The sequence below is a fragment of the Acanthisitta chloris genome, unplaced genomic scaffold (assembly GCF_000695815.1).
Source record: "Acanthisitta chloris isolate BGI_N310 unplaced genomic scaffold, ASM69581v1 scaffold14279, whole genome shotgun sequence".
Lineage (NCBI taxonomy): Eukaryota > Metazoa > Chordata > Aves > Passeriformes > Acanthisittidae > Acanthisitta > Acanthisitta chloris.
Genome location: NW_008689898.1, coordinates 59,735 through 78,262, shown reverse-complemented (window position 1 = coordinate 78,262; position 18,528 = coordinate 59,735). Strand labels below are relative to the sequence as shown.

General features: G+C 40.2%; 1 protein-coding gene across 1 annotated transcript in view; it reads left to right on the top strand.

Annotated features, from left to right (window-relative positions):
- Nucleotides 1–4,492: 4,492 nt before the first annotated feature.
- Nucleotides 4,493–18,528, top strand: part of LOC103808808 (runt-related transcription factor 2) — a gene marked incomplete at both ends in the record, with an annotated part of 57,167 nt that continues 43,131 nt past the window's right edge. Inside the window, 2 exons of the mRNA XM_009081612.1 lie at nucleotides 4,493–4,649; nucleotides 10,441–10,545. Coding sequence (XP_009079860.1) covers nucleotides 4,493–4,649; nucleotides 10,441–10,545 — 262 coding nt within the window. The remainder of the gene's footprint in view (nucleotides 4,650–10,440; nucleotides 10,546–18,528) is intronic.

The window sequence follows — 18,528 nt, the reverse complement described above, 5'->3', positions numbered from 1 at the left end:
CCCTGCTGCCGTGGCTGCAGCTGTGTTTTCATCTATACATACATACTTTTTAAAACAGGCCAAAGATACATATGCCCTTAGTTACTGGTAAATTAATTTGAAACTCATTTGAAATAACATTGACCATTTTCTAAAAAATTATTTAATTTTTCAAATGTAATTCGCATGAAGCTGCCCAATAGTTTTAGACCAAAGAAGCTGCATGTATCATACAGTGAAACACTTGACTGTGTTATAACAGAATGGGAATTAGCTCTGAAAGGGGAAAAGAAGACAGATTTGAGCTATGGAAATCTCAGCTAAACAGTAACTTGAAAGTGAAACAGCTCGCAGACAACACACTTTCTGAAGTTTTATTGGCAATAAATAATATGTTGATGATAATGTTTTGAGTGGTGTGTTAAGTGTGTAATAATTCTCTCGCAGTGATCTCAAGTGAAAACGTTTGCTGGATATAGCTCTGTTTTAATTTAAAAAAACAGATATAAATCATATGCAGGAGAGGAAGTATGTTATAAACAGTGCTGGGTTTGATTATAATTTTTTGAAATAGTGTTGGCTTAGCATTGAGTTTGAATTTTAAGTATTAATATTTGCACACACTGGGGAGGGAGTCCCTGTCATGCGCTCACTAATAAGATTGGTAATGCAAACTGGTTTTGTGGGGAAGAGTATTAGATGGGTACCTATTAATACAGCTCTAGCTACTAATATTCCAGCATAAAATAAATGGATATTGTGCACCCAGGTCTAGATCATGTTCACTTCTTAATCTCAGTAGCCAGTAGTACTTTATTTGAGTTGAGTCATCAGAATTTGGCCCCTCTGTGGGAGTTTTTACTGCAAGTCATAAAGACCCAAATTGCCGCGTTAGCGGTTACAAGTGGCTTCTGTATGGTGCTGATAGTAGCAAAGAGTCTTAGTGGACCTAAAGGCAGGGGAGAAAAAGGGTCGTGGAGTCTAAAACCTCTCCCCAGTAGCACCACAGTAGTTCAGGGTCTGTCAGCATTTCCACTCCAAACCCCAGTTTTCAGAGTTTATAACTCAGCTGTTTTAAATAGCTTCAAGCTGAAACCTGCTGTATAAATTGTCAGCCCAGATGTAGATTTTGAAACAAAAAGTAGCGTGAATCAGTTATTCTGTTTTAAGTTACAGAACATTAAAATATTTTTAATAGTATCAGATGCTCTTTTGGCAGTCTCTGGAAAAAGCATTCTCAATACAGAGGATTCACATTCAGAGGCTGTTTGAATTCAGCATTTTGCAAGAAAAGTTGAAGTGGCAGATACCAATGGCTGAGAGGAACTATTTAGCATGTACACTAGTTTTTTTGAAACAAGTATTTTACCCTGCAGAAAGTCTTAATACCTACTGTTGTATAGCAGTCTTTCTTCATGCTTATAACTTCCGTCTTTAGGGTACATACTTTGGCCAGTTCAAATCCCACTGGACCGAAACTGGGCAAACAGGTTGCCTAACCAGATGAGAATTGTGTCAGGCAAAAAACACATAGTTATTTTGAACTTGTAAGAATTGGTTTGGCTTTATTTTGAGGCTTCATCTGACTTTGTGTTCCTTTTTGAGCTTTAGTTTTGGGGGGGGGGGGAAGCACGCAATAAATCTAGCTTTAGTCATCAAAACCTGTAGGGATTTTAATATGGAAAATAAAGACTTTGAAATAACAGCAATATCGAATATTAAAGAATAGGTAAGGAATGTTCACTGTGGCTGCTCGTAATGTTTAATTTTTTGCAGCATTGTGACTCATTTCACAATGCACTCACAATCCTCTTTCTAACAATATATAATAAATTTTGTATTGATACATCGCATAAAATTGCCAAATCAAGGTTTATGCCCACAGCCTTCCAGTATTTACAGTTACTTTCTAAAATTCTCAAAATGACGTGTTTTTCTTCAGGTTTCAAACTTGTTTTGCCAAACTTTTTTCAACTCAGTGCCACTATGTACATGTGCAAGAGTCTTCTGTTGTTTTGTGGCAAAAGAAAAGATGAATTATGAAAAGAACAAGCATTTTACTCCTATTACAATACAGAGGAGCTTCCCATATTGTAGGACTTTATTAGCCAAAGTTTTTGCTTTCACCTCTGATTTCAATTTGTCTTGTCCCTCGGTCTTCTCTGAATGAGATGAATAGTGCTATTGCATCGTGCTGCATCCAAAACCTCTCAGTAATGATGCAGCTTTTGATTAGGTGCAAATCGCCTGGCCTTGGCAGTGGCACGTGCAGCTCTGGGCTGATGGCTAAGCTGACAAATTGAACTGACATCGAGTGGAAAGGGTAGGGAGGAAAGCTCTGAAAAATAACAGGGGACAGGGGGAGCCTTTTAAGAGGTTTTTCTCTCTCCTGCCTAGGTGTCACAAGCTGTACCCATGTTTGGGGCCGAGGCAGAGCTGTGTTGCTACCTGCTCTGTGCTCTGGGTACCCGGGGAGAAAGAGGTGAGCTGAGGCTGCAGGCTCCTCGCTTCCTCTTCCAAAGCCCCTGGCAGCCTTTTGCTTCCTCCTGTGCTCTCAGCTTCTTTGTATTTCTGGAGTAATATGATTTTTTTTTGTTGTTTTGTGAGATATAAAAAGCAGAGGGTGCAACTGCCCAGGCTGCTGATGGGCATGACAAGACTGTACAGAGATAACGTGGTCTGTTGCAGTCAGGGTAGGGAGTGGTTTATATGTAGTCTTAGTTTAAGCCAGTATCCATTTATTAATGGTTAGACTCAGCTCTGTAATCTGTTCAGCTAATTCTGAATTGTTATTTGATTATTATTTATTATTCCTTACACCTGGCTTTGAAGCTGTCAGACCTGGTTGCTGCCAGACCCAAGGCAGAGAGTTAGTGGGACCGCAGATCTTAGCCACAATGGTGGTTCCTCTGTTTTTATGTTCAGGGGCATTTAAAGTAAAATCTCTCTTTGCTAGATGAAGACCATACAGAGTGGTTTGTGGCAAAACTCAGTTTTCATTTTTTGGTGGTATTAGTTGGTGTTTTATGGAAAAAGAGGCTTCCAGCTCTGCTTGTTTCTTTCTCATCAGTATTTCTTTGAAATAAGACAAGCTGTACTTTTCAGTAATATGGTCTATTTCAAATATTTTCAGATTGTGTATGCCTTTTTAATTCCTTTTTATTGTTTTAGAGAAACATGGCAGAGTGCATTGGGCCACATAATGCTCTCCCTATATATTCAGAACTCCTCATTCTTTCCACTGAATTAATATCACTGTGCAACCTGCAATTATTAGTTTCAGCCAGGATCATTTAAGGGAAAGACATTTCAAGCATGCCCTATGACAGAGTGTAATATATATTTCAGGGGACAGAGTAAATTACTTTGAATAATATAAAAAGTCATATCTGAGCATGTAAGCAGGTAGAAACTGCAAGGGGAGACTCTTCATAGCTCAAGATATTTTTTCAAGTTTGAGCTCAGCCATGCAATATTTCTGAATCTTTTTTCATTGCAAATTTATTTCCAGCATCAGTTTTAGCCAGCTGGGGAAAAGGAAATTACCTTATTCATGCTTTTGTGGACTTTTTTGCCCCATGTGTATATTTTCTTAGCAGTCATGTTTAACTTTATTTTTACTTTAAAAAGTCACAGTGCACTAACATTGTAGGTATCCCTGGTGTTTTCAAATTGGAAGCTGTCTGCTCTGTGACATTTATCTAGTCAGGTGTGGAGCACTACACAGCTGCTGAAGCATAAAATTGAGACTATCAAGTAGCTGGAACATAAGGAGAAATGGAATATTTTGATATCTTCTCTTCACCCATCCTGGAATGTGAGGGAGGTATCAGCACTAACCACATGTGACTCTTGTGAGAGCTATGAAAATGTACATGCCTGCAAGGAGATACAACTTTGTTTTGTATTACATCTGAGGAGTTTGAATTCCATCATAAAGGGCTCCATCTCAAAGCACGTTGGGCATAGAGCTTTGCCTGCTGATGCCCCTGGTGCCACTCCTGGGATGGGTGGATGTGGGGTTCACTCTGGCTCAAAGTCTGAGGAGCTCAGGGTGATGGGTGATGGGTGCAATCAGCAGAGAAGCAGAACTGAATCTGGGTGACAAGGCTGCTAATAGTAATTTCTAACTTTCTATTTCAAATCCATTCCCATGTATAATTTATGGATATGAGCCATGGCTCGTGTTCTCTCGCTGCTCACTGGTTGCTAAGAACAAAGTTGGCCTTCAGGAAGCATCAAAGCATACACTCTACTTAAGGACATTGAATGTTCCTGAATAAATGTAACAAAGAAGAAACTCCCTATTAGGCTCTAAGAAAGGGAGACAATACACGATGTTTTTGTGTTTGATGTGGCACTTTGTTCTGTGCACAGTGAGTGCATGACTTCTCACCACAGCGCTGCCACGGAACTTTGTAATGAGTGTGGCAGCCTACAAAGCTGGGAGGGAGACACATGCTTCCAAAGTGTGGCTCCACTAGCTTAAGTGGTTGTCTTCTCGTTTTTACAGGTGGTGGCCTTAGGAGAAGTGCCCGATGGAACGGTGGTCACCGTCATGGCTGGAAACGATGAGAACTACTCTGCGGAGCTGCGAAATGCTTCTGCTGTGATGAAGAACCAGGTGGCCAGATTTAATGACTTGAGATTTGTGGGCAGAAGTGGAAGAGGTAGGCCACTGCCTTTTTTGTGTCCTTAATGAAGTGGAAAAACAATGTCTAGACGTCAAACTTACTGTGATGAAATACTGATTAGTCCATAAATCCATTGTTCACAGAATTATACAACAATTTGGCTTGGAAGGGACCTTAAAGCTCATCTAGTTCCAACCCCCTGCCATGGACAAGGACACCTTCCACTAGACCAGGTTGCTCAGGTTGTCATCCTTTCGTTCGGAGGGATGTACACATGTTTTATTGTCAAACTTCAGCATTTGCACAATGCAAGTTAAGAGTTTTCTTCAGTTTTTGCCACTCCTCACATCTCTGTAGGTTTTTATCAGACATGAGTTTTGAAAAATGATAAACAGTGTATGTTCTTCCCTGTTTCTATCACCAGGAAAGGTGGAAGGAAAAGGGACTATGTGTGATGTGGGTTATGTGGAGTCAGTGAGTGTATCTCAGGCCATGGCAGTGAGAGGTGGAGAATTCCCTTCAGCACTGGAGCTTCTTCTGAAGTTGTTGTAGAAGACCTGTAATTAGGATGATTTTGCATATCACATGTGCTATAGGTTGTATTCTTTAAAGACTTAGATCTTTCAAGGCTTAACAACTGTTAGTGGAAAGCTTTCTAGTGAGTTCTGTGCCCTTTGCGATCACACTGCTGGTAACCTATGAAAATCACCCCCACTTTTCTTTTTAGTAAACTGGTTGACTTTTTATGAATTGCTGGTAAGCTTGGGCTTGAACTACATTTAACCTTTACTTTAAATGACTGTAACTTTAACTTTCAGTTATTTTTTTTTTTAAGATGTAGAGTGCTGTCATTGTCTTCCAGCTGTTTAGAGCTTCCTATAATCTGGAAACTGCATTGCACTTATAGAAAGCCTTTGTAATCATTGCAAATTTGCAAGAATTCCTTTTTAAGGGTCTCATAGCTGCTTTCAGACTTTGGGCAATGATTGAGAGGACAGCTTGAAGGAAGCTGGCACTTCAGTTTTTGCTGAAGGAATCTTCAGATGGTTTGTAATATCAGTCATTGATTCAGCCTATATATTGTTTTGCTTTATATATTTGAAGTAATTATTCATTTTTCTAAACTAGGCCTGCATGGGGCAAACCAAAGCAACAGAAGTAGAGCAATTGTGCTAGAAAATTAGCAATAAAGCTAATTTTACAGCAGTATTCTTCAGAAAGCAGTCATGATTCATCTTAAGGAAGGAAAATGTTTTTGTCCAAAGAGAAATAAAACATATGACAGAGGCCCAGATAGTCTAAATCTGTTGGCATGTTTTCACATGTGCTTTGTGAAAGTGAGTCTGTGAGCATGGCTTTCAGGGACTATTCTTTATTTTAGTAACCTGACCAAAAATTCACTTTATCATTCTAAAACTTGAGGAGTATTGATAATACAGAATAGCTTGAAAGGCAGAATAATTTTTGCAACAGTAATCCAATACAAATAGGGAGTTTATTCCCCTTTTGGATAAGGTTATTACCTATCACTTCCATTTTTCTTCCTCTCTTTAAAAAAATAGTTTGTTATTTTGCTGATGGATTAGGTTTGAAAGTTCTCTGGCTCCATCACTGCCGCTGCCTTACAGTAGAAGTTCAGTAGCGTATCAGTCTTTCAGTAGTGCTGAAAAAGAACTGAAGTGTGATGTACAACCTCTGATCTGTGAATTTCATTTCAAGCCTATGATATATACTTTTTATTAAGACATAGGAAATGAGACATAGGACCTAAAGCCTCCGTAGATACAGCTACAAACACAAACCTCCTAAAATTTGGTTCCAATAGTTTAAGTTATATCTAGCAGACTTGGAATAGACTTTTTCTCTGATCAATCTGGGTAGAATCTATGGAAAAGTGATAGTGTACTTTTCAAACCCTCAACATATTTATTTAAGAGACTTCAAAGAAAAACAAAGGGTGTGCACTGTTTTACTATATTGGCTTTCTGAGTTTTGGCTAGTTTCCCAAATAGCAATTTTTATATTTAAAAAAAACTTTAAAAAAAAAACGGAAGAAAAAAGACAGACTTAACTGCTTGCAGACTTTTCACGCATGGAAGATGAAGAAAGCTTCTTTTGATGAAGTGTAATTATGTCCAAACAGAGCTGACCCCCTCCCCCTATATTTCTTATGATCTTAACGGAAGAAAGTAGGGCTTTTCCTTTGAAGCAGCCGGGACTCGGTGGAGGATCTGAAATGCTGCATTCTGCTGCCAGAGGCAGGATGGAGAAATTGGTCCAGACTTGTCTTTCAGACTTAGAACAGAGGGGGAGAGAGAGAGAGAGAGAGAGAAGGAGAAATAGTTATCATTAATGATAGATTTTTAGGACTCAGCTTAAAATAGCAGGAAAATAAAGCAGTCATTGCAAACGGAAGTGAGAAAGCTCCTCATATTGACAAATATCGGTAAATACAGATCTTGAAGTAGAACAGGAAAAATTAAAGTAATAAAGAAATCATTTTTCAGTGGCACGAAACTAATCCACACCTGTTCCTGACTTCAGATTTACATCTTTCTAAACAGCTCGTGCTTTGATCTCTGTATCTCTAAATTTGATTGTGAAGACTGAATCATCAGCTTACCACTTCACCTCCTCTCCCACGTTTTTACTTGCTTCCCATGGCTCAATGGAGAAACTCGATTTTTATACATATTAATATTGCTTGCCTGACAGAAGCTTCACATTTCTGTTTGTATAATTTCTCTTAAACACCTTTTTTGGATTCATAAGAATAAGTAACCAGCGTGTTTGATGCGAATGCAGCAGTTGTTTGTATGTGGTTTTCAGGCAGTAGCTCACTTTTACAAGCCCGAGCCACAGCACAGAGAAGAAAGAATTCCTGTCTTCAATAAGCAAAGGATCATAACCTTAATTTTGTTGTGTCCCAATACTTTAATCACATTAGCATCTAACTGAAAAAATATGCAACACGCACACACAAGCTGCAGAGTCTCCTTTCAAGCTTATTTCTGGGTTTGCCTGGTGCTTCAGCGTGTGTCCATCTCGTCCTCCTCTGTGTCAGCTTGGCTCACATGTGTGAATAACAAAGAATGCACAATTTAGACACACTGAAGTAATAGTGCCAGATGACTGCTTGGCTGGGGAATTTAATAAAAGAGAAGTAAAATTAGTCTTTAGCCTCTGAAAGTGGATAGTTGAAATGACTAAGGGCAATAAAGAAAGGTGATAAAAAGTGCATTAAAGGATTTTGTAGCTGAGAAGGGATATCTGTGAAATAGCTGTGGAAGGCATCAGCATCACTGAAACAAGGGACCTTAAAATTTATTTCTTTCTTAATCCTGTAATATGTAAATCATCTCTTGAAAGCTCTGGAGTGTGCTGGCAGGGCCATGCAGCTCCCCACAATGAAGTGCTCTGTGGTTTATGGAGTGTGAGGGGACTTCATCGGTCTTACTTCATCCATTCTTTGGTTTAGTAGAATAACAGGGAACAAAACCAGTTTCCCTTTCAAATTAGCTGCTTACCTCTTCAGCTTAGGCTGGCTGAGAGGTGACACTTTTTGACGTCATAAGCTGGTGACAAAGAAGGCCTTAAACCTGTCGCTAGCAAATTTTATACATATAGATATAGGCTGAATTCCTACTTGGAGAGGAATAAAAGGCATAGACCCTCCTCCGTCTAAACAAACAGGCGTAGAGGCACTGTATGCTTCAGCGGGGCTGTTGCTGTATGTCTGAAGGCTGCCCACACACATGCTGTGCACTGGCAGGACACGCAGTTCACCTCTGGGACAGAAGATTGGCAGGACTGGACAAAGATAGGACATCCTACATACACCTAAATTTTATCCTGTGATAATCTAAGGAATAATGTATTTCACAGTGAAACTAGGGAAGTCACCTTCAGCTATGCCACTGAAACAGAATTCAGCCTCCTGAGATTTTTGCATGCTTAAACTGAAAGAGAGCAGGCTTAGATTAGATGTTAGGAAGAAACTCTTTACTCAGATTGTGGTGAGGCACTGGCACAGGTTGCCCAGGGAAACTGGATGCTTCATCCCTGGAAGTGTTCAAGGCCAGACTGCATGGGACTTGGAGCAACCTGGTCTAGCGGAAGGTGTCCCTGCCCATGGCAGGGGCTTGGAACTAGGTGATCTTTAAAATCCCTTCCAGCCCAGACCATTTTATGATTCTATGATTTGCTGGGGTCCTGACCTTCCCTCTAACCTGCATCTCCCAGAGAGCTGGGCACAGCTGGAGTGCAGCTTCACCTGGAAAATCATTTTACTCTAAATGACAGTTATATTTCCTTTTAAAAAAACTCATGTCACATTCTAGTTCATGAAAATTATAGCCAAGACAGTTTGAAGTTGCACTCCTGATAATAAATGATGCATGTCTCAGGCAGGTTTGGGGGATATATGACTTGGAGCAGAAAGAAAGACCAATTACTAGATTTGACAGCCAAACCTCTGTTCTGTATTATGCTTTATATATAAGCTGTTCTATATTAGGCTTGAAAAAACTGCATTAAGTTTGTGCTGTTACATATCATTTAAGATCTGTGCCTTGATTGAATGCCTTCAGAGTTCAGCAAGAGGAAAAGCCCTAGCAACAAAAATGCACAAATACACCCAGGGAGGGGGGGAAAAAAGAGTTTTAAGTGTCTGGTAAAGTAGCAGCTTAACTAAGCATGAAGGCCAAAGATTGCTGACTGTTTTATTGAGTCACTGTTGTACGCCCACCTTTTCCTGTCTTGAAACAGTTTTCAGTTTTGACTATCTGACATGACTAACCGTTGCATATCTAACAGATTACAACTGTCAGTGAGTCTCCTGACCGGGGGCCAGCGCCTGTGAGAATGTGTGCTCAGACGCAGGCAGCTCCCTTTATTTATTTCTTTTTAACGTTTTCATTCAGTTAAAGGCTGTGGATGATCTTGTGCAATCTCTGCCTGATTTGGAGCTTTTAAAAATAAAAAACCAACCCAGTGCAGACTGACGATAGCGACATACATGCACACAGGCATTTCTCACCCTCACCGGAAAGTGGGGGGCTTTCTTGTGTGCTCAGACGCAGGCAGCTCCCTTTATTTATTTCTTTTTAACGTTTTCATTCAGTTAAAGGCTGTGGATGATCTTGTGCAATCTCTGCCTGATTTGGAGCTTTTAAAAATAAAAAACCAACCCAGTGCAGACTGACGATAGCGACATACATGCACACAGGCATTTCTCACCCTCACCGGAAAGTGGGGGGCTTTCTTAGCATTTCATAAATATATGTATAAAGCATGTTCCAGTAATAATGATATCATCATATTAGCCCTGGCATATGAAGGACAGGAGACACTGATTCCCAGTTAAAATATCTCCCAGGAGATTTCCTCATTTTATTGTAGTCAAGTGAAACAAATGAAATGATAAAACTCTGTGAAGTAAATAACATGTGGTCACATTCTGCTCTCTGTCACACAGCTGCAAAACTGGAGTAAATTTTTAAATTATCTGACTTGCTTTGGATTTACACCACTTTCAATACAGCAAAGAATTTGGCTTGTCCTCAGCAGTAAATCACTTTTGTTCTGTCATTGTATGATGACCCATTATTAAATAAAAAACATTTAGATTGTCAACACATGGACGTATTCCTGACATAGAGTAAAACTGAAGGGGAGGAAAACTCCTATGGTCAGTTATGTTTTTAATTTTCACAATTGTGGTAACGACAGGGAATAATTTTAAACGTCTCTGATTCTTTACTGAACATGCATGTGACTGTTTTCATGTTGTAATCACTCATTCCTTGTTGGTTTTTTCCCTTTGTAGGGAAGAGCTTTACTTTGACAATAACTGTCCTGACAAATCCCCCCCAAGTCGCTACATACCACAGAGCTATAAAGGTTACAGTGGATGGGCCGAGAGAGCCAAGAAGTGAGTATTATATTCTTATTTTTGCACTTAGGTCTTCTTAATTTTGTTTAACAGAGACCCATAAATGAAATATGTGTATCTTTGTCCAAAATTGATTCTTGCTTAGCAAAATATGTAAGCTCATGCTTAATTTGGAGTCTATTGGACCACACACATACTTGCATTAAACACACACTTAAGTGCTTGGCTGAATTTGGGCAATCCCAAACCTGATTCTTACTCACATCAAGGTCTTGACACATTATCTGCCAGTGTAAATGAGAACTAAACCACTGTATTTATATATAATCTGATTTGAGCATAATAGATACAATCCTGCAGTGTGCTGAATTCCTTGAACTCCTGTAAACTTCCAACTGAAGACGTTTTGAACAAAACAGGAGCCTGATCTCTCAGGATCAGTCCTAGCACAGAGAGAAAATATATAATATAGTGCCTTTTTGTTTGCCCTTAAATTCTTTTGCCATCAGATAATTAATGCACCTGGTTAATCTCATCATACCTGAAATTGGTGTTCAGCTATGGACTCATCATAGACCCCCAGGGGCCAAAGAAAGATAAAAAAGCAGTGTATCAACAGCATGGCCTTTGTTTCTTGTTTGTGCACAGAAGGTATATTTTACTTAAACATAGTCCAGGAGAATTTCACTCAGAGTTGTTTATCTTGTAGATGTACAAACTTGCTAAGAATCTATTTGGAATGATTTATCTGTTTTGCAATGGCTATACTTTTATAATAATTGTGTTTTGTCATGTTCTAGCAGTTTTATGGGTAGCACTTATTTTTAGATACAGGCAAGTCTGGTTAATCCATCAGGATTTATCCGGCTGTCTCTCTGTCTAGCACATTTAGCTGGTAACCAGCCTCACATCATATGGGTATCACCGATGAGCCAGTTCTGGAGTTTTTTCTTAATCTAACTAGAATGACTCTTTCTAAATTGATTGGATTAACCAGGTATAGCGTTATTTAAATTACACTTAGAGATTAAGAATTATTTGATGAATAACCACATTAAAAGGATCCCTATAATGGAAGCATCTCAAATAATTATTTTGCCTTTGATCTGCACATACAAACGAGACCTGCAAGGAGCTTTCATGGTGTTTTGTTTAAAATACCACAAAGACAGAAGTAGAAAGACATAGACAGAATTCATGCAGTTAAGTGTTTCTCGTGCTAATACTTGCTGCAGCGTCACCTCCTTTTACACCAAGAGACGGGAACTGAAATACCTCCTGTAAGAGCTGTCCAGGCTTAGAGTTTAACCTTGAATAACAGCTAAGAAGAAGCAAGTAGCTATGGATACATTTCATTATGTAGATTCTTGAATTGCTACCTGCTCGCAGCTGAGGTGTCCGTATGTTGCAGCAAGGGGATTTTCATTCTGTCTTCTCTCCCCAGCTGAATCAGTTCCCATTTTGAATTTTCACTTGCAGCTGGTGCTCCATGTAACTTACTTGGAGGACACTGGGGAAACTGCATTCATGAAATAAAAAGCAGGGAGCAAGGTATATATAATTTAGCCATTCCCTTTTGGAAGCTGCTTCCATGTATTGAGGCATCTGCAAAAGAGGAAATCTCCCAACAGAGGACATAACCACTGTGAAGGAGCAGAGAGATTTGAAAATTACGTGGACTACCCTGTGTGTGTGGCACAGAAGGGAACCTGCTGGCATGGGCACTAACTGTTTTGGTTATCAGTGGACTGAAAGTGAGACTATGTTCATAGAAGTTTATAAGATTTCTGAGTTCTGCTGGAGATTTTTAGTTTAGACCTGTCAGGCCTCTGTATGTGATACCTGTGAGCTGTTCTCATTGAATAGCTGAATGTAGGAATGTTCAGTCACTGAGTTTTACAGCCTAGATTGAGTTATTGTGTCTTTCTACGTCTTTTTTGTTGTTGTTGTTGTTAAGAATGTCAAATTTGAGCTTGAATGTCCATTTGAACTTTAATGTTTTGGCTAAATACTTAGTGAAGTTCTACTCTGAGGTCTGTTTCTGATACTTTCAAGGCTATGACATCTCCAGAATGATTTGTTATTAAACTTGAATTTGCAGGAAAAGAGTAGCTCCAATGAGCTGTGGGAGTTTCACTGAAGTGGGGTTTCACTGCTTCTTTCATAAAGCCTCTGCACTCACGTAGTTTTATTACTGTTCAGTAATAGTTGTTTAAGAAGTGTATCGGGTATTTGCATAGTGGTTGGGGGCAATAAGGAATTCTAGGCGCAGCTCTGATAGCAAATGTGTTTGTCTTAACAAATTATGTATCAACAAATAGTGCCCCTTTCTGCCAGGGTCTGTATTTCACTTCAACATCTCAAGCATGTTATCCCAGTTTTCCTCTCTCTGGCAGCTCAACCAGAGCTGTCACATCACAAACAACTTTTTTCTTAATATACACATCTGGCGTTGGCAGTTGGAGCAACTTCATAAGAGCACATGATCATCATTCATTACAAGATTAAAAAGTACCCCATGGCATCATTGATGTTTTTTAACTTTGATCTTTTGCAGTTGTGATTCATCTCAGTTATAAAACTTCCCTTTAAAGGAACACAACCGATGACTTATTAGAACCTTCATTCTGAGGAGCGTAAACATAAAATTACGCACATCTTTACAAAATGTCATCTACTTTGTTGCCAGCTTATCATTTTAAGACATGACATCATGCTTTAGATCGTGAATTTGTAAGGCTTGTTTATAGGCAAGGCACTCTGACCTTCTGTTGGCAAGTTGACTTGAGCAAACGAGTGCTGCGAGATTCTCAGCAGCAGTAGGAGCAGCAGCAGTGCCATGACAGATATCAGTCATTCAGAGCCCAACTTCAAGAGTGCTGAACAGTCATGGCATGCATGGACTCCAGTTTGTGTTTTGGATGCTCAGCACTTCAGAAAGTCAGGTTCTTAAATGTAAGTGCCATTTAGTCGTATTAAACATCTGCTTGTAGAAGCTTGCTGGCTTGCCTCTCTTATTATTTTAAAAAATTTTAATAGAGACAGTGATGTCAGGTTGTTCTGTTAGGAAAACTTTCCCATTTCTAGATGAGAAAAGGTCTTCTGATGATTTTTCCTTGGAAAAGATGTATTTATTTTTAATTATCTCACTCCATCTAGATTACTGTCCAGGGACATCTACTGTGTTGCAGTCTCTGTGCTGGATTGAGACTGCACATTGCACTCTGAGTGACGGAGTCTAGAGACAGAGTTGTATGAGATCTTTGGGAATCATTGGGAAATCCTGCAGCTATTTTTCTCTCCTCATATCCAAGCTAAAACTTCTGCCATATGCACAATTTAGCCAGCAGAGCTGCCTTCCAGCTGGGAGGGCTGAAAGAAGTTTTCCAGAGAAGTAAGTTGTCATGAGGTCATAACTGACCGACAGATAGTCAGAGATCACTGTAAAGGAAGTAAAAGAAGAAAAAAACAGAACCAAAACAACACCCAAGATCTTTACTTAAGCCCTCTTTTAATGTCTTTGCCTTACCTCATTACAACTAGAGAAATAATGATTTGCCCTTCTGTAGTGGTGCCTTTTGAATAGGAGATATGTCCTCCGTTCTGGCTGATTTTGGGAGAAACTGTGTCAGGAGGGAAATCATGAGGAAGGAGAGAGGAGGAGTCTGCATATTTTTATATTTTGCCTGATTTCCAAAGGCTTTACTGTGTCTCTAATTTAAGGTAGGCTCCAAAGTCATCAACCCCAAGTTTTCTTTATCAGTGTGAATGGAAAAGCAGTTCTGAACTTTGAGCTGAAGCATTTCAGTGGGAGGAAACTGCTGTGTTTCATTCAGCTCCCGAATATTTCTCTGCTGCCGCGGCTTGCAAGGTGCACACGTGATGAAAGGTATGAGCAAACATCACATCGCCTTTTTGTCTGTGCACGCTGCGGAAGGCAGCGAAAGCCAGCCAGAGGTTCTGCTCAGCCTCCACATTAACTGTTTGGCCGACCCGGCTTAGAAAACGCAGATAAGTGATTGAGATTTTTGAGATTCCTCGACATAAAACCATAACAGTTTTTAGGAAGTTCTCCCTCTTTTCTTTCAAAGGCGGAGAGGGTGGAGGAATAAATCTGGGGCGAGTGGAATGTGCTTTGGAGCAGAACAGCTTTAAATCTTTCAGTTAGCCTTTCTTTTTTTAATTTACCCCCCTCCTTTTTTTCTTTTTCTTTCTCCTTTTTTTTTTCGTTGCCTGCCTGTCAGGAGCTGGGCTGGTGGCCAAGCAGGAAATGACACATCGAGAGGCATTTGTGTTGTGCAACATTTTGTGGAACTGATGCAAGGATACATTGTCTGTTTACGCATTCCTCTGCTAACAGCCTGCATGGCAGTAATTTTATTCAGGGACACATGGCATGCTACAGCAAGGAGCTAGAGCCTTAACATCTCTTTATGCAGAATTATCACAGCAGTTAAAACATGCTGTGTGTCCCCCGTTTTGAATATTCTCTGGCTTGCCTTCAAAAACCACTCTACCAGCCCCCATTTCCTTCCCTAGAATATATTGGTTTGGTTGTGGGTTTTTTGCGCTGTGGTAAATTAGGACAGTGCAGAGAGAGAGAGTTTGCAGAACAAGAGGAAATTTTACAGGTCTCACTTTGTGCATCTACCTCTGTAAACAGAGCAGTTTTTTCAGGTTATGTGCTGCAGACGCTGAACTTGTCAGTTTGCATCTGCACACTGTTTGGCATGAGGAGGTTTTTAATTAAAGTCAATGCTAAATAGCCTGAGATATGGTGAACGAGTCCTGGGGTTTTATCCAAACTATAGTTAGAAAATCTGTGGTTTATGCTGGTGTCTTTCAGAGTGACGGATCTCTACTGAGATCTGCTGGGTTAGTCTGGATTTTGCCCAGCAGCTGTGGGAGCAGAGGAAGGCAGAGTGGGTGGTTTGAGGTTCACAAGTTGCTCTAAATGACTTTGTAAGGCTTAATGTATGCTATAATGCTCCTTTGTAAGAAATGAGGCAAAATGTTATCATACAGCCAAACAAATGTCCAGCATGGCCATGCAGTGAGGTTTAGGTTCTTTTCTCAGACCATCATTTGTGTATTTGTGCATCAGCACAGTCCACATACAGGCTGAAACCTTACCTCCTGCACTCAGGTCCCCAGTAAAGAGTTGTAGTGTTTCTGTTTCCAGTGGTACAACACCAGGTCCTGTTTGCAGTGTAAAATGCAAGACGTCATAGTTTCACTCACCATCATTTGCTGCTGGTTTTTTTTTTGCAAATGTGTGTTTTCATAGAACTGTACTAGTTGGAGACTGAGGCTTCTGAACATTCCCAGAGGCCTTAAGAAACTGGTGGGCTGATTCAATTGTTTCCCATCAAAGGTGACAGACATTACACATGCCAGTGGTTTAGGTTTGCGTTTGAGATGAGTATGTAACCCAGAGACCAGGGCTCCTTAAGGTTACCTCAACCAGTAAAATGTGTGTTTTCATAGAACTGTACTAGTTGGAGACTGAGGCTTCTGAACATTCCCAGAGGCCTTAAGAAACTGGTGGGCTGATTCAATTGTTTCCCATCAAAGGTGACAGACATTACACATGCCAGTGGTTTAGGTTTGCGTTTGAGATGAGTATGTAACCCAGAGACCAGGGCTCCTTAAGGTTACCTCAACCAGTACTGAGGCACTGGCACACCCAGAGAAGGCCCTGTCCCTGGAAGCATTCAGGGCCAGGTTGGATGAGGCACTGAGCAACCTGGTCTAGTGGATAGTGTCCCTGCCCATGGCAGAGGGGTTGGAACTAGATAATCTTTAAGGTCCCTTCCAACTCAAGCCACTCTATGATTCTATGATACATGCTGCTGGAACAAGGTGACCAAGAGGCTGTCAGGCTCGTAGCTGCATCCTGAGGACTAGTCAGTTCTTGTTTCTTCCACTGTGTCTACAGAGGGGCTCATGCATAAAAACTCATTGTCTGAGACAAAATGATTTCTTTTCCGGTGATTGTGACTTTTTTTCTGCTGGTGTGGTGTTTAGAGTGAGATGAAAGCAAAATCTACTTAGTTTACTCATGGCTTGAATTCATACACTGCAGTTCTGCAATCTCAGTGATCTACGTGACAGCATCTGGCTCTCTCCATAGGAGGACATTGCTGTCCAGAAAGGTGACAGTGTTCATGTATTCACTGTTATGTGAGAGGGAAAAGACCTTGAAAAGATTATGTAAAACAAATGGGCGAATTTGAGCAGACAGCCATTCTGAAAGATGTCCTCACCAATGCAGTCTTGGTTTGTATTTGTCAACAGGATAGATTGTTTCCATCCCATTGTAGAGGGAACACTGCTTCCAAGCAGTCTATTCCTAGCATACTTGGCATGTAAGTTGGCCATCACAGCGTTTTTTTGATACTGCAGCTATTGCTGTTTATATTCAAAGTGTCTCTCCAAGCTACAAAAAATCATGGGCCCTCTGTGTAGTTGTGTTGCTTAGTCATATGATAAGAGACTTCTGCTCTGAATAGCTTACAGTCTCCTCTCAAAGTACAGATGGGAAAAGGGGTTATAACTAAACAAATTAAGTCAACAGTGGAAGTGACTTCACTGTGTATCTCCATAGGGCATGACTAGGAGGAAAAGAAAAAGGTTGACCATTTTTATAAGTCTGTGACTGTACACCCTATAAGTACTGTGGGAGATGATGGTATAAAATAAGGCATTAAGGTAGCTCTTACCAGCCCATTTGGTTCCATAATTTTCTCCCAAGAGAAAAGTAATTTTTGAAATGCATTTAACTTGTTGCTACTAACATCAGCACTTTATTCTCACACTTCAGTGTACCACCTCTTACACCTCTCCCTTCTCTTTCCACAGAGGGTTGGGAGTAGTAGGGAACAGGGCAAATATGTTTGGGAGATGCTGCATCAGAGTAGTGTAAGTGGAGTACTTAGGTAGTACTTGCTTGCTGTCAATCCCAAATTTATGTCCAAAGTTTTTATAAAAAATATTTTTATTCTCTGTATAAACTTCATTCTCCACTGAAACATGGTCATCCCAGACGTGAAACACAGATGCTGATTTAACCAGACAAGGAATGCAGAAGAGGAAATGAGGATGAATATCATACTTAATTGAAACTTCAGGGGAAGAAACTTAGTGATGATCTCATGCTGCAGTACGTTTGGGACACCGGAAACCTTACTCTTATGAAGAATTGGGTTCCTGAGTGTGTGTGTGTCTGCTCAGATCCCCTGTTACACATCTCATCTACAGTAGACCCAGATTACTCAGCACAGTAGTGGCTTACTGTTGGCTGAGGATGCCTTTCAGCTCTTCAGAAATTAGAAATGTAGGGTAGGTTTCCTCTGAAGTGAATGAAGAGATACAGGCACTTGCAGAGAGTGATTCATATCTTAATGTCTGTCTTAGAGTTAAATGAGGTGCCCTTTGGAGCTATCATCCCTTTCCATTCATACTAAATGGAGGTTAGATGACTAGCGTAGACTAGGCACCCTGTTTTTGAGATGGCTGGAATCAGATGAGATTATGAGATATTATAGTACTAAAGTGTATGACTGCTGTGAAACTCAGACAACCCTGGTTAGCTTTAAGGCAAGTAGGTCAGGTAGTGACAGCAGTCCAGTAACAGGCAACAGGAGCTCAGCATAGGTTAACTCACTGTTCACCCACCCACCTTCTTGAGGGGGGTCTTTGTCTTGGGTTGAACTGTGAACAGTCCCTGCTGCATTTATGACAACGTAAGGAATCGTTTAAAGCTGGCTTTGAAGTGTCTCTACAGCTACCATGAGTGCAATACACGCATACCTTGAAAATGCTGCTATCTACAAAGGCATCATTATCACCTTTTGCAGGATTTTGGTAGTCAGGTGCTGCTCAGGCCCTCTCAGCTTGGATTGTGTGAACTGCAGAGATTAAAACTTGAATTATTTGACTGTAGGCAAAGTAAGATTCTCACACTAACTAAAATATTGCAGCTACATAAGAAACAACATAAAGGTGACAATATACTGTGTA